The sequence below is a fragment of the Hemibagrus wyckioides genome, linkage group LG18 (assembly GCF_019097595.1).
Source record: "Hemibagrus wyckioides isolate EC202008001 linkage group LG18, SWU_Hwy_1.0, whole genome shotgun sequence".
NCBI lineage: Eukaryota > Metazoa > Chordata > Actinopteri > Siluriformes > Bagridae > Hemibagrus > Hemibagrus wyckioides.
Genome location: NC_080727.1, coordinates 9,929,542 through 9,946,600, shown reverse-complemented (window position 1 = coordinate 9,946,600; position 17,059 = coordinate 9,929,542). Strand labels below are relative to the sequence as shown.

The 17,059-nt window shown below is 38.2% G+C and overlaps 1 protein-coding gene across 2 annotated transcripts in view; it reads left to right on the top strand.

Annotated features, from left to right (window-relative positions):
- Positions 1–2,044: 2,044 nt before the first annotated feature.
- ap3b1a (adaptor related protein complex 3 subunit beta 1a) overlaps positions 2,045–17,059 on the top strand; it is a 55,445-nt gene continuing 40,430 nt past the window's right edge. Inside the window, exons 1-8 of one of the 2 annotated variants that reach the window (XM_058415351.1) lie at positions 2,045–2,338; positions 11,694–11,769; positions 12,102–12,176; positions 14,024–14,119; positions 14,243–14,403; positions 14,962–15,028; positions 15,638–15,820; positions 16,232–16,387. In XM_058415351.1, the coding sequence (XP_058271334.1) occupies positions 2,214–2,338; positions 11,694–11,769; positions 12,102–12,176; positions 14,024–14,119; positions 14,243–14,403; positions 14,962–15,028; positions 15,638–15,820; positions 16,232–16,387 (939 nt within the window). In that variant the 5' untranslated portion in view covers positions 2,045–2,213. Of the gene's footprint in view, positions 2,339–9,309; positions 10,023–11,693; positions 11,770–12,101; positions 12,177–14,023; positions 14,120–14,242; positions 14,404–14,961; positions 15,029–15,637; positions 15,821–16,231; positions 16,388–17,059 lie in introns of those variants that run through there. The other variant, XM_058415350.1, reaches the window with a different exon arrangement.

Sequence of the window (17,059 nt, the reverse complement as noted above, 5' to 3'; positions counted from 1 at the left end):
CCATAGATGATGGTAGGACATACATTCCAACCATTTCACCAGACCACACTTGGTCTGTATCTGAAATTTCTCATCAGATCAGTTAGTTGAACCAATGAACTGTGTAGGCTAACACTAAACTACTGTAACATTTTCTTATCATAGTTGTGTGAAGAAGCATACAGAATCTTTTCTCCAGCTTGCGAGAAGGGACTTTGGAAGTACAGTATTGTTCTTACATATCTTGCATTTACTCTCACATTCAATATGTTGCTATATCGACACAGTCTGTAAAATACCAGCACTGCAACTGTAGTGAAACAACCAAAAAACACAGGAGTAGGACAAAAATGTGAATGTATTTGACCAATTAGCCCATAGGTGTCAAACTGGATCCACAAAGGGCTGGTGTGGGTGCAGGATTTCATTCCAACCAAGCAGAAGGCCCTTTGTGGATCCGGTTTGACACCTATAAATTAGCCCATTATGGTCCACACACAGATTCTCAAAAAATCTGCAGTGGATTAATATTTAATATTATGTTTTATATTTGTGACGTGACAGCTAGATGACTGAATCAGAGCATCTCCAAAACTGCAGCTCTTGTGGGGTGTTCCTGGTCTTCAGTGGTCAGTATCTATCAAAAGTGGTCCAAGGAAGGAACAGTGGTGAACCGGTGACAGGGTCATGGGCAGCCAAGGCTCATTGATGCACGTGGGAAGCGAAGGCTGGCCCATGTGGTCCGATCCAACAGATGAGCTACTGTTGCTAAAATTGCTTAGAAGTTAAGAAGTTAATGCTGGTTCTGATAGAAAGGTGTCAGAATACACAGTGCATGACGGGTCAGGGCTGTTTTGGCAGCGAAAAGGGGACCAACACAATATTAGGCAGGTGCCAGATGTTGACTTAAATCTATATATTGATGTGTTGATGTTTGAGTTACAAATTACATTCACACATATAGGAACAAGCAACCGGATACCATTCATTTTCAATGAGAGCGGGCAACTATGCAATCTTTGGTGAATAGATGATGTGGCCATGTCCAGCATCAAGACAAAGTTTATAAAAGTTTAATGTTAGTTGTGCTACCAATGATAAATGTTATTACTATGGCAACCAGTAGTAAGAACACCTACTGCCGACTTCATAGTACAGAGACTGGCTATCCCATCTGGTCAGATCCTGCCGAAGAGCTACTGTAGCACAAACTGTTGAAAAATGTAATGCTATGGCATTAAGGTGACACAGTGCATCACAGCTTGTGCCATAATGGACATGTGAGCATCAGAATTGGATTATGGTGCAACTGGTTAAATGTGGCCTGGTCTGATGAATCACATTTCCGGTTACATCATACATGATGGCTTACTTGGGGAAGAGATGGCACCAGAATGCACTATGGGGAGAAACCTTGGATGTTACTGGATGCTGTGTGTTGACACGTACCACCTTCCTAAACATTGTTGCAGCTTCAGCTTCACACTAGTTCATGGCAGCAGTCACAAAGCTGATGTCTGTTGTTGAAGATTATTAAAGTTATATAACTGATTTTTGTTGTTAGGTGCATCAGGTATAATATTCTGTGAAATTGATTTTTGTGGTTATGTGCATGTATGTTTGTTACTATGTATATCCCAAATTTTCATCTCCTCTCTCTGCACCTCGATGACGTCACTAAAGTGAGACAGGGGGTGGACCCACAAGCCATAGTAACACGTAGTTGCACATCTCAGTAGGTCTTAATTGTAGTACAGTATTCAGTAGATTAAACATCATTTTGGACTCCATTTCATGTTCAGTTTACTAGTGGGTTTAAATGGAGCAGTGAAAACTAGAACTAGAACTAGTACAGTGGGCTGAGAGACACTTGACCAGTAGACTGTACTGACTTTACTGACCACAGTATGAACTTCAAAAACTCAAACACGTCATATCTGGTTAAAAGACAATATATGATTTACATTGTGTGGCATATTAAATGACCTAAAAACTATTTTTATAAAGCCGAGTAGTGGTCAGGTGCCAGCAGTAGGCGCGTCATGAGTCTGTCATGTGACTTAAACTTCTGCTACTCACACATCCGGTTGTGTGTGGGAGAAGGCACAGAAAACACTTGCAACTCCGAGAAAAGGATTTTCATTCGGATCTTTTAAACCGGATATATATATATATATATATAAATCCAAGATTTTTCCTTCACTCTTTCAAACTGCTTATAGCCTTAAAGGTAAATGTTAGGAATGTCGGCCAACAGTTTGTCGTACAATGACCAAGGAGGAACGGACACAGGCGTGGAAGTTGGTCAGGAGACCACTCCGACCACTAGCTTTGGGCTCTTCACCAGCGATTTTAAAAAGTAAGCTGAGAAGCAAATATTAACAACTTTATTTTATATTACGTTGTGTGTGTGTGTTTGCGTGCGCGCACGCGCGCCCTTTCGCTGCCAGTTGCTGCCGCGTATACATGGCTGACACGCATGCGTAGAAGGGCCGGCGGCTGCAGAGCTGTTTTTGAAATGGAAAATGGCAAGCATCACACAGACAGCTGTTGTCATATTCTTTCACATCTGTTAAAGGTTTCATTTGCTTTGCATTGTTGCTTAGCACGTCACATAAGAAATAAAGGCGCTGGATTTGGTTATACGGTATAAATCCGAAAAATAACGTGTAAACAACATGGCTTTGGAAAGAGGTGTGATGATTGGCTTTCTACAGATTTTAGGCATGCAGCTGTAAATAAGAGACTTACTTTACTGTTCAGAAAGATCATTGTATCAATGTTAAACCTCATTAGTGTATTTTTTTACTTTTATGTACTACAGTTAAGAAATATCAAGGCATTTTAAATGTGTAAACAGCTTGGATCAGATTTTTACCACATAGGTTGTAAATCTGAAAACATGTGATGTCTGGTCATTTATCTCTTATTGATATGTGGCTATGGGCAAAGTCAAAATTCATCATTCGGCTCTAATGTGTTGTAAAAGGTAGTCAGTGGAGTCCAGATTATATAAACCAAAATAAATCTCATTAAGATGTTGGGGGATACAAACAAACAAAAAACACACTGCACAGTAGCTGCAAAAACAATCTATGAGGTTCTCTGAGGACATTTCTTGGGCTGTGACAGAGAAAGGGTGAAGTTGGTCCTGGATCTAATGGCAAAGTGAAATTAAAGGCATTAGGGCAAAAATACAAAGAAGCTAACAACCACAATAATTGCAGAGGAAACAAGAAGCACCACTTGTGTACAGGGATGCTACTGGTTAAACAAAATGCTATATTCAACTAAGTGCATTTTGACAGAAATATTGTGTTTAAATGTGTATTGATCAGATACACTGAGCGTTAGGTTGCTTTCAGTCATGGCCAGCCTGATCTCCGAACCTGATCCCTATTGAAAACCTGTGGAATGTGATCAAGGGGAAGATGGATGGTCACAAGCCATCAAACAAAGCTGAGCTGCTTGAATTGTTGTGCCAGGAGTGGCATAAAATCATCCAACAGCAATGAAATGAAAGCTTGGTGAAAAACCAAAAATGTCAAGGCTCATTCAAACTCATTCAATATTGACTTGGCACTAATTCCTTCCTGTCGCCACTGGACCACTTCATACTGCATAATACACATGAGGGAAAATGCTTCAGAAATTATTTTGGTGCAAAATGACTTGACATTTTTGTTTATAATGTATTCAATGTTTTTATAATTGATCATGCAACAATCGTTTTCCCGAGCACCCATTGAAACAAAGTGAAACAGAGTGTTCCATTGTTTTAGGCTCAGAGAATGCTCTACTTTTCGTTTTCAGTTTTCTGTAAAGTCTTGTTCGAGACATGTGATGCTGTCCCCTAGTGAAAAAACTACTGTTTCATGCAAGCATGAATTCTGACACCTATGTGTGCATCCTCACATGACGTGGACATGCAGTTAGTGAGATCGGGTAGATGCACACATATTCCTCACCAATTCGACCCGCCACAGTCGAAACACTCGACCATGCCTCTGCCACCACTATAGAGCCCATTAATTATTATTTTTTTTTTATTATTGTAATATCTATTTGTTTGTATATTGCCTCAAAATAACAGTATACAGTAGATTAGGTTAAGAATGAATAAATGTCTGTCTGCACCCAGAATACATCTTATGAATGAGGAGCTTGTGATTTGATGCTATGATTAACATTAATATTAAACATTACAGTTGATTTTTATTCAACAGTAAATAGATTACACTGAATCACAATATGGGAAAAAAATAACCTAAACCATAAAATGTACTTTTGCTTTTAAGGCTATATGACCAGTAGGGTGCAGTAAGAGATTAGTATGATTAATATTAGTCACTGCCCTACATCAGTGCTCAGATTTGCTCATGCTGTGCTACTTTTACTCAGCGTTAACTCTTTGCACCTTGGAGAATTTTTTCTTTTGAATCCAGTGGAATGTCTGGGACACTGCAGGCTTTCACAGTCTCGGTTGATGGAGGATTTATTTATTTTCTGTGCTACCGAGTTCAGTATGCTTTACGCTAAAATATGCTTTGTGTGAAGTGATATCGGTGTGGAGCAGAAGCACTGTAATTGACAACAAGGTTTGGGAATGTGGAAAAGAAAATCTGTAGCACTGTGCTGATGTAATAAGCTGGGTTTTGTCTGAGATATGGTGTCATGCTTCATTCATTCCAGATAAATAAGGTATGCAGTGCAATGGGAGTTAGGATAAGAGTGAGACAGATTTACGGGTGTGTTCAGCAGTACTGTATTGTGTAATTCTTGACTGTCATGAGTATAGACACTTACACTATGTAAAAATAGATTTTGTTAAGATATACCCTTCGAAGGCCATTTAAAAATATCGCAATTTAATTGTTTCCATCCATTGAAACTTGAGCAATTTCCCCCCCTTTCAGTTCAAGGAGTGTAAGGGAGCTGTAATAATATACTCTGCTGGATGGTGAATTTTTAGCCGATTCTGCAGGAATACACGTATACAGTTAAAAACAACAGCACATTGAAAATTGGTGGTTTAATGTTCACATGGCTGAGATAGTGGACTATAACAAGGAAGGTCAAGAGTTTAAATCGCAGAGCAAACAACCTGAGCCCTTGAAAATCCTGTAATGAAGTAAAGGTACATTTCTCTTTACTAATTTACTAGGCATTGTTTTGCTTGGATGTAGCTTTTTACAGGTTGCTTTTACTTTGCTCTGCAATTTTACCACCTTCTGGTGTCGTCTGCGATTGATTATACGAAATTTTCATCTAAGAAAATTATTTTTTTAAATCGTCTGGTTGATTATGGGTGAGTATTGGTGACTGAGTAAGCATTCATGTGGTGTAAGCATCTTAAATCTTTTTGGTTTAAAACCTTTGTCCTTATGATCTCAATTTACATGCCAAATTTTTTAATCGTTCCTAATAAATATAATAATCCAAGTTGAACACATTCTGATAGATTGTACATAACAAGCAATTCAACAATATAAAATATAATAAGCACATTGTGATAAAAAACCTGCTGTTACTCTTACACATGTTAACTAAACTGGAAGTAGATACCCTCTGTGAACCCATTAGAGCACAGCTAGATTCTTTCTTTCTTTCTTTCTTTCTTTCTTTCTTTCTTTCTTTCTTTCTTTCTTTCTTTCTTTCTTTCTTTCTTTCTTTCTTTCTTTCTTTCTTTCTTTCTTTCTTTCTTTCTTGCTTACTCTCTCTCCTTTCTTTCTTTTTCTTTCTTTCTTTCTTGCTTACTCTCTCTCCTTTCTTTCTTTTTCTTTCTTTCTTTCTTGCTTACTCTCTCTCCTTTCTTTCTTTTTCTTTCTTTCTTTCTTGCTTACTCTCTCTCCTTTCTTTCTTTCTTTCTTTCTTTCTTTCTTTCTTTCTTGCTCTTTCTTTCTTTCTTTCTTTCTTGCTTACTCTCTCTCCTTTCTTTCTTTCTTTCTTGCTTACTCTTTCTTTCTTTCTTTCTTGCTTACTCTCTCTCCTTTCTTGCTTGCTTTCTTTCTTGCTTACTCTCTCTTTCTTTCTTTCTTTCTTTCTTTCTTTCTTTCTTTCTTTCTTTCTTTCTTTCTTTCTCTCTTTCTTTCTTTCTCTCTTTCTTTCTTTCTCTCTTTCTTTCTTTCTTTCTTTCTTTCTTGCTTACTCTCCTTTCTTTCTTTCTTTCTTGCTTACTCTCTCTCCTTTCTTTCTTTCTTTCTTGCTTACTCTCTCTCCTTTCTTTCTTTCTTTCTTTCTTACTCTCTCTTTCTTTCTTTCTCTCTCTCTTTCTTTCTTTCTTTCTTTCTTTCTTTCTTTCTTTCTTTCTCTCTTTCTTTCTTTCTCTCTTTCTTTCTTTCTCTCTTTCTTTCTTTCTCTCTTTCTTTCTTTCTTTCTTTCTTTCTTTCTTTCTTTCTTGCTTACTCTCTCTCCTTTCTTTCTTTCTTTCTTTCTTTCTTGCTTACTCTTTCTTTCTTTCTTTCTTGCTTACTCTTTCTTGCTTACTCTCTCTCCTTTCTTGCTTTCTTTCTTGCTTACTCTCTCTTTCTTTCTTGCTTACTCTCTCTTTCTCTCTTTCTTTCTTTCTTTCTCTCTTTCTTTCTTTCTCTCTCTTTCTTTCTTTCTTTCTTTCTTTCTTTCTTTCTTTCTTTCTTTCTTTCTTTCTTGCTTACTCTCTCTCCTTCTTTCTTTCTTTCTTTCTTTCTTTCTTGCTTACTCTCTCTCTTTCTTTCTTTCTTTCTTGCTTACTCTTTCTTTCTTTCTTTCTTGCTTACTCTTTCTTTTTCTTTCTCGCTTACTCTCTCTCCTTTCTTTTTCTTTCTCGCTTACTCTCTCTCCTTTCTTTCTTTCTTTCTTTCTTTCTTGCTCGCTCTCTCTTTCTTTCTTTCTTGCTCGCTCTCTCTTTCTTTCTTTCTTGCTCGCTCTCTCTTTCTTTCTTTCTTGCTCGCTCTCTCTTTCTTTCTTTCTTGCTCGCTCTCTCTTTCTTTCTTTCTTGCTCGCTCTCTCTTTCTTTCTTTCTTGCTCGCTCTCTCTTTCTTGCTCGCTCTCTCTTTCTTGCTCGCTCTCTCTTCCTCTATCTCTCATTCTCTCAGCCACTTGCTATTTTGAATGAAAAACCGGAAAGCATGAACAACTCTTTCCTAGAAATTTTCCTTTGCTGATAAACTGCACAGAGTCATGTGACCGTTATAAAATACTTACAATCAAGACTCCTTCCATAAATATTATGTCTCATAACAAAAAACACTATAGAAACATTTGTCATTGTTATAGCTGGAAGTCATTCCCAACTGTGCTGTTATACAAAGATAATGCTTTGTGGTATCATTAATCTGTGATGCACAACTTGGACAATAATAAATATTTGAGACATTCGTTTCCTGATGCTTACTTCTAGATTGCTAAACATTAGAACTTGGCACCTATTGTTTGAAGAAATATTCCCTGTTAGATTGATTGAACGATTAATAGCTCTGAATTTCTACTCTTGGCTTGGGTTTTGCTTGTGGAATGCATTTGCTGCTAAAAGGGATAAACCAATGTGAAGATCAGAGAGCTATCAATGTGAGAAAAGCAGACTATTTTGAACCTGAGAAAAGAGGGAATTGATTAGAGCCTTTGCATAAGCATTGGGTATAGCCAATACAAACAATGTCCTGCAAAGACTCCACTACAACAACCAAAACCAAAATTGAACTGGTCTTTCAATGAAAACAGCAGTAGATAACACATACATTGTGAGATCTGTGAAGAAAACCCAAGAAAACAACTGACATCACCAACAACCTCCACAGGGCAGGGGTGAGGGTATCACTATCCACCATTAGAAGATGACTTCAAGGGCAGAAATAATAGAGGCCATAGCTGAAGATACAAACCACTCATCGGCAGACTGGAATTTGAAGAAATACAGAGATGAGCCAAAGTGATGGAAAGGAAAAAGTATGAAGAAATGAAGGATCTGTTTGTGATCCTAAACATTCAAGATCATTGATCAGGTAGGAGGATGCTGGAGGTAGTGTCATGGCTTGGGCTTGTGTGGCTGCTTCTGGAACAGACTCATGAATCTTTATCAGTAACTGATGATGGTAGCACCAGAATGAATTCAGAAGTCTACGGAAACATCCTGTCTGCCAATTTGGAGAGAAGTACATCCAATTTAATTAGGAGGATCACAAAAGAAGAATGCAGCAGTTTGATGTCACTGGGTGGCTGAACTGAGGCACATATTGCAACCAAATATTATGTGTTATTTACTTTTATTTGCTTTTAAGATGATCCGTTTTGATACCCTGACCAGACATAACATTATGGCCAAAGCTTAATATTGTGTTGGTCGCCCTTTGGCTGCCAAAACAGCCCTGACCCGTCATGCATTAACTTCTTCAGCAATTTGAGCAACAGTAGCTCGTCTGTTGGATCGGATCACACGGGTCAGCCTTCACTCCCCACGTGCATCAATGAGACTTGGCTGCTCATGACCCTGTTGTTGGTTCACCACTGTTCCTTCCTTGGACCACTTTTGATAGATACTGACCACTGCAGACCAGGAACACCCCACAAGAGCTGCAGTTTTGGAGATGCTCTGATCCAGTCATCTAGTCCTCACATTTGGTCCTTGTCAAACTCGCTCAAATCCTTACGCTTGCCCATTTTTCCTGCTTCTAACACATCAACTTTGAGGACAAAATGTTCACTTGCTGCCTAATATATCCCACCCACTAACAGGTGCCATGATGAGATGATCAGTGTTCTTCACTTCACTGCTCATAATGTTATGCCTGATCTGTGCACTTTTTGCTCACCTCCAAAAATTGTGTGGTCTGCTACCAAAAGTGCCATGTTCATTACATCTAGATATAAAACTGAAATTCTAATTTATCTTTTGATCTCAAACCAAAATATCTTCAGCGCATAGCCAAAAACAAAGAAACTGTCCACTTTTAGTGGACTTTAGAGAAATGTTGTCATCTATAAGTGGACTCATTAACCTTTCTGGACTTGTACTCCTACTGTGGTCAATAATCTGCAGGCAAACTGGCTCGGTACTTTAACCATTGTGTTGTAGAGGAAGGTGTCGTGCCAGCTCTCTGTGTTTATCAAGGGTTGATAAGAGCCACACACATCCTGTGACGGGGAGGAGAAAGTGACCACAGTCTGAAAGAGCTGAGGTTGTTTCATATTAAAAATCTATGATTCCAGCACAGCATAGAGAGCTTTTACCTTCTTTGCAGTTTTGTTTTGTTTTGTTTATTTTTTTATATATATTTTTTAAATTTTTGGTTCTTTAAGAGGATGGCTGGTTGTGTTAAAGGGAAGAGTGAGTAGAATTAATGGTTAACAGGAAACTGGCTGCACTGGAGTTCTTGTAAATGTTCCAGTCTGCTCCTTTGTCTGTACACAGTCAGAGTAATTTTGTGAAAAATTGGATTTTGGAGCTGGACTGCATGCTTTAAAACAAGCACTGTTTGATAAGGAATTTGACCTGAATGCTCGACTGTTGTTTGTGTCTCCACACCATCGTTTGAATTTGATAAGAGGTGATGGACACACAGTCCAGCATTCTCCCGGCTCACATGGTGCCTGATTTGATGTAGAGACGCTCCATAAGTGAGTGAGTGTTTATGCTATTCTGTTTCTTGGTCATTGGGGAGGAGGATAGCAACCGACACAGCATGGCTTAGAGAGAATTTAACTTGTGACTTTTTATGGACTCTACCTTGTCTTAAGTTCTCATTTGGAGGGACATTGTGGATCAATGACTTCTACTTTTTTCTGCCTGCTTCATTAATTATGACCAGAGTGGGAAGCAAAATAAACGAGTGAAGCTTTCAATAGAAATTATGTTTTGAACTGGACATTTTCACTGGATGCTGCGTTTTTGGATTTCTGGATAAGATGAATGGTGGTCTGTCTGAACTCTACTCTGAAGCACAGGGTGTTGTGCGTAAGGTGCTGGTTTCTGCAGAGAATTTGCAACTCACACTGAGATCGGACTTCAGTCATGAGGAACACTCTCTCAGCTGCCATCGCAGAGGCTGTCTAGAGGCAGAAACCACAGGGTATTAAAATCTCACAATGCATTTGTGCCCTTTCAGGCTACCTGAATTCGAAAGCTTTCGCAATGCAAATTTACATATTAAAATATAAATGATTCTAGTACTTTATTTGATTGACGTATTCTTTCTTTAGGATTTTTGTAAGAAAATCTAATAAATTCGACAGTGCTTTATTACTTATTATAATACAAGATGACTTATAGTATAATACAAGATGCTTACTTAATTGGGAACCACAATTCCTTGTGTACAGTGAAAGCTACAGTGCCTATGCGTGTCAGCTATGCAAAATTTCACATGGTGTTCATGATGTTCACTTGATTTGTCTCATCACTTAGCATTCAGTCATGGCTAAAATGTCAGAGGGGGTTGTGTAGGATTAGCCTACATTAAATGCATCCTATGACTCAAGTAGAATAGGTTATGTGAACAAAATGTTTTGTCCTTATGATCTGTTCAAAATTTAGGTTTAATTTCCTGAAAATGTTCACTGGTGCATCACATTATAATTAGCATGCAGCTACCCAGATGAGAATATGCTTGGATGGCATTAGTACTCACACAGCAACCCTGATATTGGCCAAATTTTAACACAGCATGGCGTTTGTCCTCCTCGGTGTAAGCAATCCGATGATTTCACTACACTGGAGTTCAGCTGCAGTTCAGACAAGGATTGGCCTGTAGGTTCATCTGTTCCACCAAATGAGTTTTTACTTTCTGTGAGCCAAGTGGAATGTAATTGTGGTGAAAGACTCAAAGACTTTTAGTCTCTGTTATTCCACTAGATGGCAATACAGACTTCATTTTATTGGCAAGCTGAAAATTTTGATGTGACCATGTCTCTTTCCAAAAAGCTTATTTAGGGGCATTCACATTGACAGTGATTTTATTTATTCATCTTATGCCAATTTTAACAAAACATTTTTACTTTTTCAGCTTATTTCTAACAATGGAGTTAAACAGGTTAGATTTCCTGCAGACTGACCCTCCTGCTGCTTTTTAATCCGTCTGTGTGTTTATTTATTTAAAGTATAATCAGTTACTAGGATTCTTGAAGTCAAATATTGTCAAATAATTAAAAGGTATTTTGCTTAATACTTTAAGCTTGCATCTTGCTCTACTGATGTAGCACACCCTTCTTTTCTGTCAGAGGGTCTCTCACAGTTGTTGCATGTCATGTTAAATGTCTAATGGCATCAGAGTATGCTGGAAATTAGCCTAGTTTTTGGGATTGCATCTAGCAATCAGATACACATAAAACGGGTGAGGAAAAGACTGGGAGAGTGTGCGCTTCGGCTAAATGAATTTAATATCTGTCTCATTGTTTCTGGCTAAATTGATTGTACACTTGTGCAACAGCCTGCACTATAAGATTGGTTGGTTATTATTTATTTATTTATTCATTCATTCATTCATTTAAAATTTTTGTAGAAATGGCTGCAGTGTGAACGGGACAGTGTATCAGCATGGCTGTGTGTGTGTGGAGTCCTGCAGCATGCAGTCTGCTTGATTAAATCCAAGCCTGAAGCGAATCAGCTGTGTCTGATGAATCAGAGCTGGGCGAATCAGTGTGAAATGAATCTGTCTATGAAAGGAAGTGTGTGAGAGCATTTGTTTTGTGTCAGAATGGATTTCAGTGCAAGACTGAATCAAGGTGAATTGAATCTGTTGCAGGAATGAGGACCTAAAGGAGATGCTGGAGAGCAGCAAGGAGTCTAACAAACTGGAGGCCATGAAGAGGGTGGTGGGGGTAAGTGTGTGTTTTTGTTTTATGTGTAATTTGAGTGTATGTAAAAAAAAAAATAATTGAACATAGTGAAAAGTGACATTATGCAAGTTTTTCTGTGTAATTTGGGTGTTCATTTTTGGGCGTATGGTGGTAAGAAACTTTTGTGGTAAATCCACAGCCTGCCTAAGTGGTTTATTTAAATGGCATCGAGCTGTAAGCATATTAAAATAGTTACTTTACCACATATTTGCAATCACTTTATACAGATTACATACTGGAGCTACTGCTGGAGAGATTCTGACTTTCCAGACCTGTGCATATAAGGAAGGTGTTTTTATTTATTTTTCTTTCAGCTAATAGCGAAGGGGAAAAATGCATCAGAACTGTTCCCTGCTGTAGTGAAAAATGTTGCAAGCAAGAACCTTGAGGTAAGAGCAACGCATTTTTAAGAACAAATATCTTACAATATATTTAATATTTAATACATTTAATTAAAAAAAAAATCTGTTAATTTATGATCTTCACTGAGACCTACACGTGTAATAATCTCTGTGCAAGGTGACCCATGTCTTAAGCACTGATTTATTAGGAACTGCAATACGTTTAGTTAATTGAAGTCTCGGACATTCTCTTTGCACATTCTTCTTTCTCCTTGCTGGTTGAATGCCAAGCTGTGCTCTGCTATCTGTGGAGCTCCTGTTTATATATACACACACACACACGTGTATATAGACAGTCTGGAGACCCGGACGTGCTTAGAAATGTATATACACACATTAGGCACTTAGACATGCACAGTAGGAGATGACCCATAGATGGTACATCTATTGATCCTCAACAACTCACACATGCCCACTAAAGGAATTGATTCTCCTCTGATCTGTATGCATGTATGCGTATGCACGCACACTCATGTATATTCACTCATGTTTTTCACCCTCTCTTTCTTCCTTTTATTGGACACACTCAAAATCATACTCTCACTTGAGTAGTCACAAGTGATAATTGATCATGTGAAAACACCAAAAATGTATGAATGAACTTGATGAAATATACTTTAACACAGTGCAAACATCATGTAAAGCAAGGTAATGGTGTGTTCTACCAGTAAACAACTTTCAAGACAAAACAGTCTCTATTTCAAATTAAATAACAACTTTGATTACTTTGGTATTGATGCTGCCATCATCATGCTCCATTGTGGGTATGGTAGGTTTGGCAATGAACTTACTATGGTCTCATTAAATCATACTGCATTTTAGCACATTTTGCTGCAAACAGTTTTTTGCACATCATAATTACACCGACGAGGTATAACATTATGACCACCTGCCTAATATTGCGTTGGTCCCCCTTTTGATGCCAAAACAGCCCTGACCACTTTTGCTACCCATGATCCTGTCGCCGGTTCACTACTGTTCCTTCCTTGGACCACTTTTAATACATACTGACCACTGCAGACCGGGAACACCCCACAAGAGCTGCAGTTTTGGAGATGCTCTGATCCACTGGTCTAGCCATCACAATCTGGCCCTTCTCAAACTCGCTCAAATCCTTACGCTTGCCCATTTTTCCCACTTCTAACACATCAATTTTGAGTCCAAAATGTTCACTTGCTGCCTAATATATCCCACCCACTAACTGGTGCCATGATGAGGAGATAATCAGTGTCATTCACTTGACCACTCAGTGCTCATAATGTTATGCCTGATCAGTGTATATACTGCTATTAACTGCTGATGCCATATGTCTACATATGTTTACAAAGCGATAGCATCCTCATCTGCACTCAGAATCAACCAGTATACAGACTGTGTGTTTCTATCTTATTTATCTCTCCTATAGTGTATTGTATTGTCCTTGGACACTTCATGGTCTTTTTTTTCTTGTACTTTTTGCACAGCTTTGCACACATGCACTTTGTGTGAAAAGGTTAATTTTACTTTTTAGCTACAAATTCGCTGAAATAATTCAGCAATTTCTGCTATCTAGGTGTCTGTCTATCAGTCTGTATATCTGTCTATTTATTGTGACTTCTATTTTGTTTCAGATGGAACAGGATGATAAGTCACTCGCACCGCTACCCCTAAATAATTTTTTAATTTGCAGGCAGTAATTTGATGGTCATATAAAATTAGCTCCTGGCTTGACCTAATGAGTGCGCAGCTCACTGTCATACAATCAGCTTCCACAATAGTTCAGATATTTCTTAAATTTGTGAAATGAGTCAAATGTATTTCATTTTGAGAATTTGGTGCATCCGTGTGTCTTGCAGCTGAAAAAGCTGGTTTACGTGTACTTGGTCAGATATGCAGAGGAACAGCAGGACCTTGCCCTCCTGTCCATCAGCACTTTTCAGCGTGCTCTCAAGGTAAAGGACTTTAATTCCCACATTCCCAGAATGGTTTAAGGCTAATCAGGGAAGCAGTCCTGCTTTGAGTCCTGCTCAGTTAGATTTGAAATTTTGTTACCTAAACTGTGTGTGTTTGGACAGGATCCAAACCAGCTGATCAGAGCCAGTGCCCTACGGGTTCTCTCCAGCATTCGTGTGCCAATCATTGTGCCCATTATGATGTTGGCCATCAAAGAGGCTGCCTCTGACCTTTCACCTTATGTCAGGAAAACAGCTGCTCATGCAATACAGAAGCTGTACAGGTACACACACAGACAGAAATGCATATGCCTTTTAGTAATGTGTACCTACAGCCTTGCAGCCCAGCGATGTAAAGCTTCTGCTTGGCCTAAAGTGCATTTACTAATAAAGGTGCAGTATTAAGTGACTGGGCTAACATTCAGTAGTTAAGACTCAACAAAAAAGTTCATCTTATGTCAGTTTAGATCATCATAATTTTCTCTATTATTAAATATACTCAAAACTGTCTAGCTATTAATGATTAAGGACATACAGACGTTTATATTAGCACAAGAATAATGGCCAGGCAAAAAAAGTCTGTAATATGGATTGTGTTGTGAGCATTATGTGACATTTACTGTGTTCCACTTTTTCTAAGTACTGGTCCAGCAACAGTCTGTATTATCAAGCTGGTAATAATAGCAAGTCACTAGTTCTAACAATCTCCTTCCAAACATTTGTGCATGCTTCCACCCATCTTTGTCTGTAAAGCTGCAAATAAATATTGCGGAACTATTTTTCTCAAGTTTGTTAAATCTGAAATCTTTTTCTGCTGTTGTTTGCTTTCACACCTTGCACAGCCTGGATCCTGATCAGAAGGAGCACCTGATTGAAGTGATTGAGAAGCTGCTAAAGGACAAAAGCACGGTCAGTTTGAAACATCATCTCCTTCAATCACTTGAAACAAATAACAAGTGAAGTTATATTAGCATTCATTGCATGTGTAATAACTAAATAGATGGAATTATCTATTTATTGCATGCCTTATTACTTATGTATGTGGATACTGCTGGAAGTTATAAAATTTCCATTGGGATGAATAAAGTGTCTGTCTGTCTCATCTATTTCATGGGAGACATGTAATTTATTTATTACACATAGAAAAAATAACAGCTGGCTAATCCTCAGAACACTTCATACAGAAATATTTTAGATATGGAGAAAGGGGAATAAGTAATAATTTGGAGAGACAGGCCTAAGACATGCTAGACTGCACATCATTGATCATCTTCGTGGTGTTTTGTGGAACAGTGACTGAACCATGGTCATGCAGGATGTATATTTTTAATATTAAGTAAGAACTTGGAACAAGGTGCTATTCAAAAATAAGATTAAGATGTCATAGACTGTGCATAAAAATTTCTCCAGCCAAAACTACAATGAAATATTGGATGATATTTGTTAGTCTGTGATGTCCATCGTGGAGCAAAGACTAACAGCTGTTTGTAGGAATGACGGTGTGTGTGTGTGTTGTAGCTGGTAGCAGGGAGCGTGGTAGTGGCATTTGAAGAAGTGTGTCCCGAGCGGATTGATCTGATCCATAAGAATTACCGGAAGTTGTGCAACCTTCTGATTGATGTGGAGGAATGGGGACAGGTGGTGATCATCAACATGCTCACCCGCTACGCCCGCACCCAGTTCATCAGCCCATGGAGAGAGGTGCAACTATTAAATTTGAATACCATGATAATTGCCTTCATTTTTATGCTGCTTTATGATGTCATTATGACATGGATTATGCTCTACTTGTACAACTGTTAGTTCTGGTTTGCTAATTTGATAGGACAAATGGTGTTCAACAGAGCTGATTTTTTTTAATTTAATACATTTCACAGTTTGTATCACACTGCTTGTTCAGATTCTAGCAATAGATTGTTATGTTGAAACTGTTACTACGCTTACTATGTGCTGTCATTCAGGCCATCATTCCTGCTTTATAAAAATCAGTGTTAAGCTTATTCGACACGGTCAGATTTCAATTATGGCAGCCTTTTTTTTGTGCCATTATGTACATGCATGTTTCTGTCTCTGGTCATTTACCGTTACTGTTGTATGTGCACACATCTGTAGGACGTCGCTTTTGATGAAAACAGTGAAAAGGCATTCTATGATTCGGATGAAGAGAAGAGAGATGGCGCGGCACAGAAAAAGCCATACGCGATGGATCCAGATCATAGATTGCTGTTACGCAATATCAAACCTTTACTGCAGAGCAGAAATACTGCTGTGAGTACACAAGCACACAAGCATCTGTCTTATGTAAGGGTGTGGAAGGGTTCATTTCAGAAATCTGGCCATCAGTCTAAATATTATGTGGTGCAACCATGATTTACTCTCCAAGTAATTTATTTCCTTCATATAAAGTAGTTTTGATGTACAATAAACTACTGTATGTCGTAAAACATGCAAGCATTTTCTTTTGTCCTAATTAGGACTACACTTTTTTTTTTTTTTTTTTTTTTTTTACTCCCACAAAAACAAACAAGTGTAACAAATTTACAAGTGTCCACTTTGGGATACTGTATCTGCCACACAAACTTGTATGTATACGGTCATCTTTTTTCTCTCTGTAAACATCTGGCTGTAGCCCAGATTCATTTCATTTGTTGTTTCTCCCTGTTTGTCTTTGGCAGGTTGCTTAACGATTATATATGAAATCAATTCTAATAGCTAAAACAATAATATACAATATTTGGACATGCATTACACTGGAAATAAACTCGTAGATAAAAAATCATGTTCAATCCTAATCCATGAAGTCCATATTTCCAGAAAGTCCAGCCTGTAAAACAGCGTATTAATTATTCCTAGTTTCACTCACATTTACACATCCCTGCAATTTAGTCAATTGCAGTTTAGTGGCAGGTGAACTAGAAGCAACATATACAGTAGGTTTGT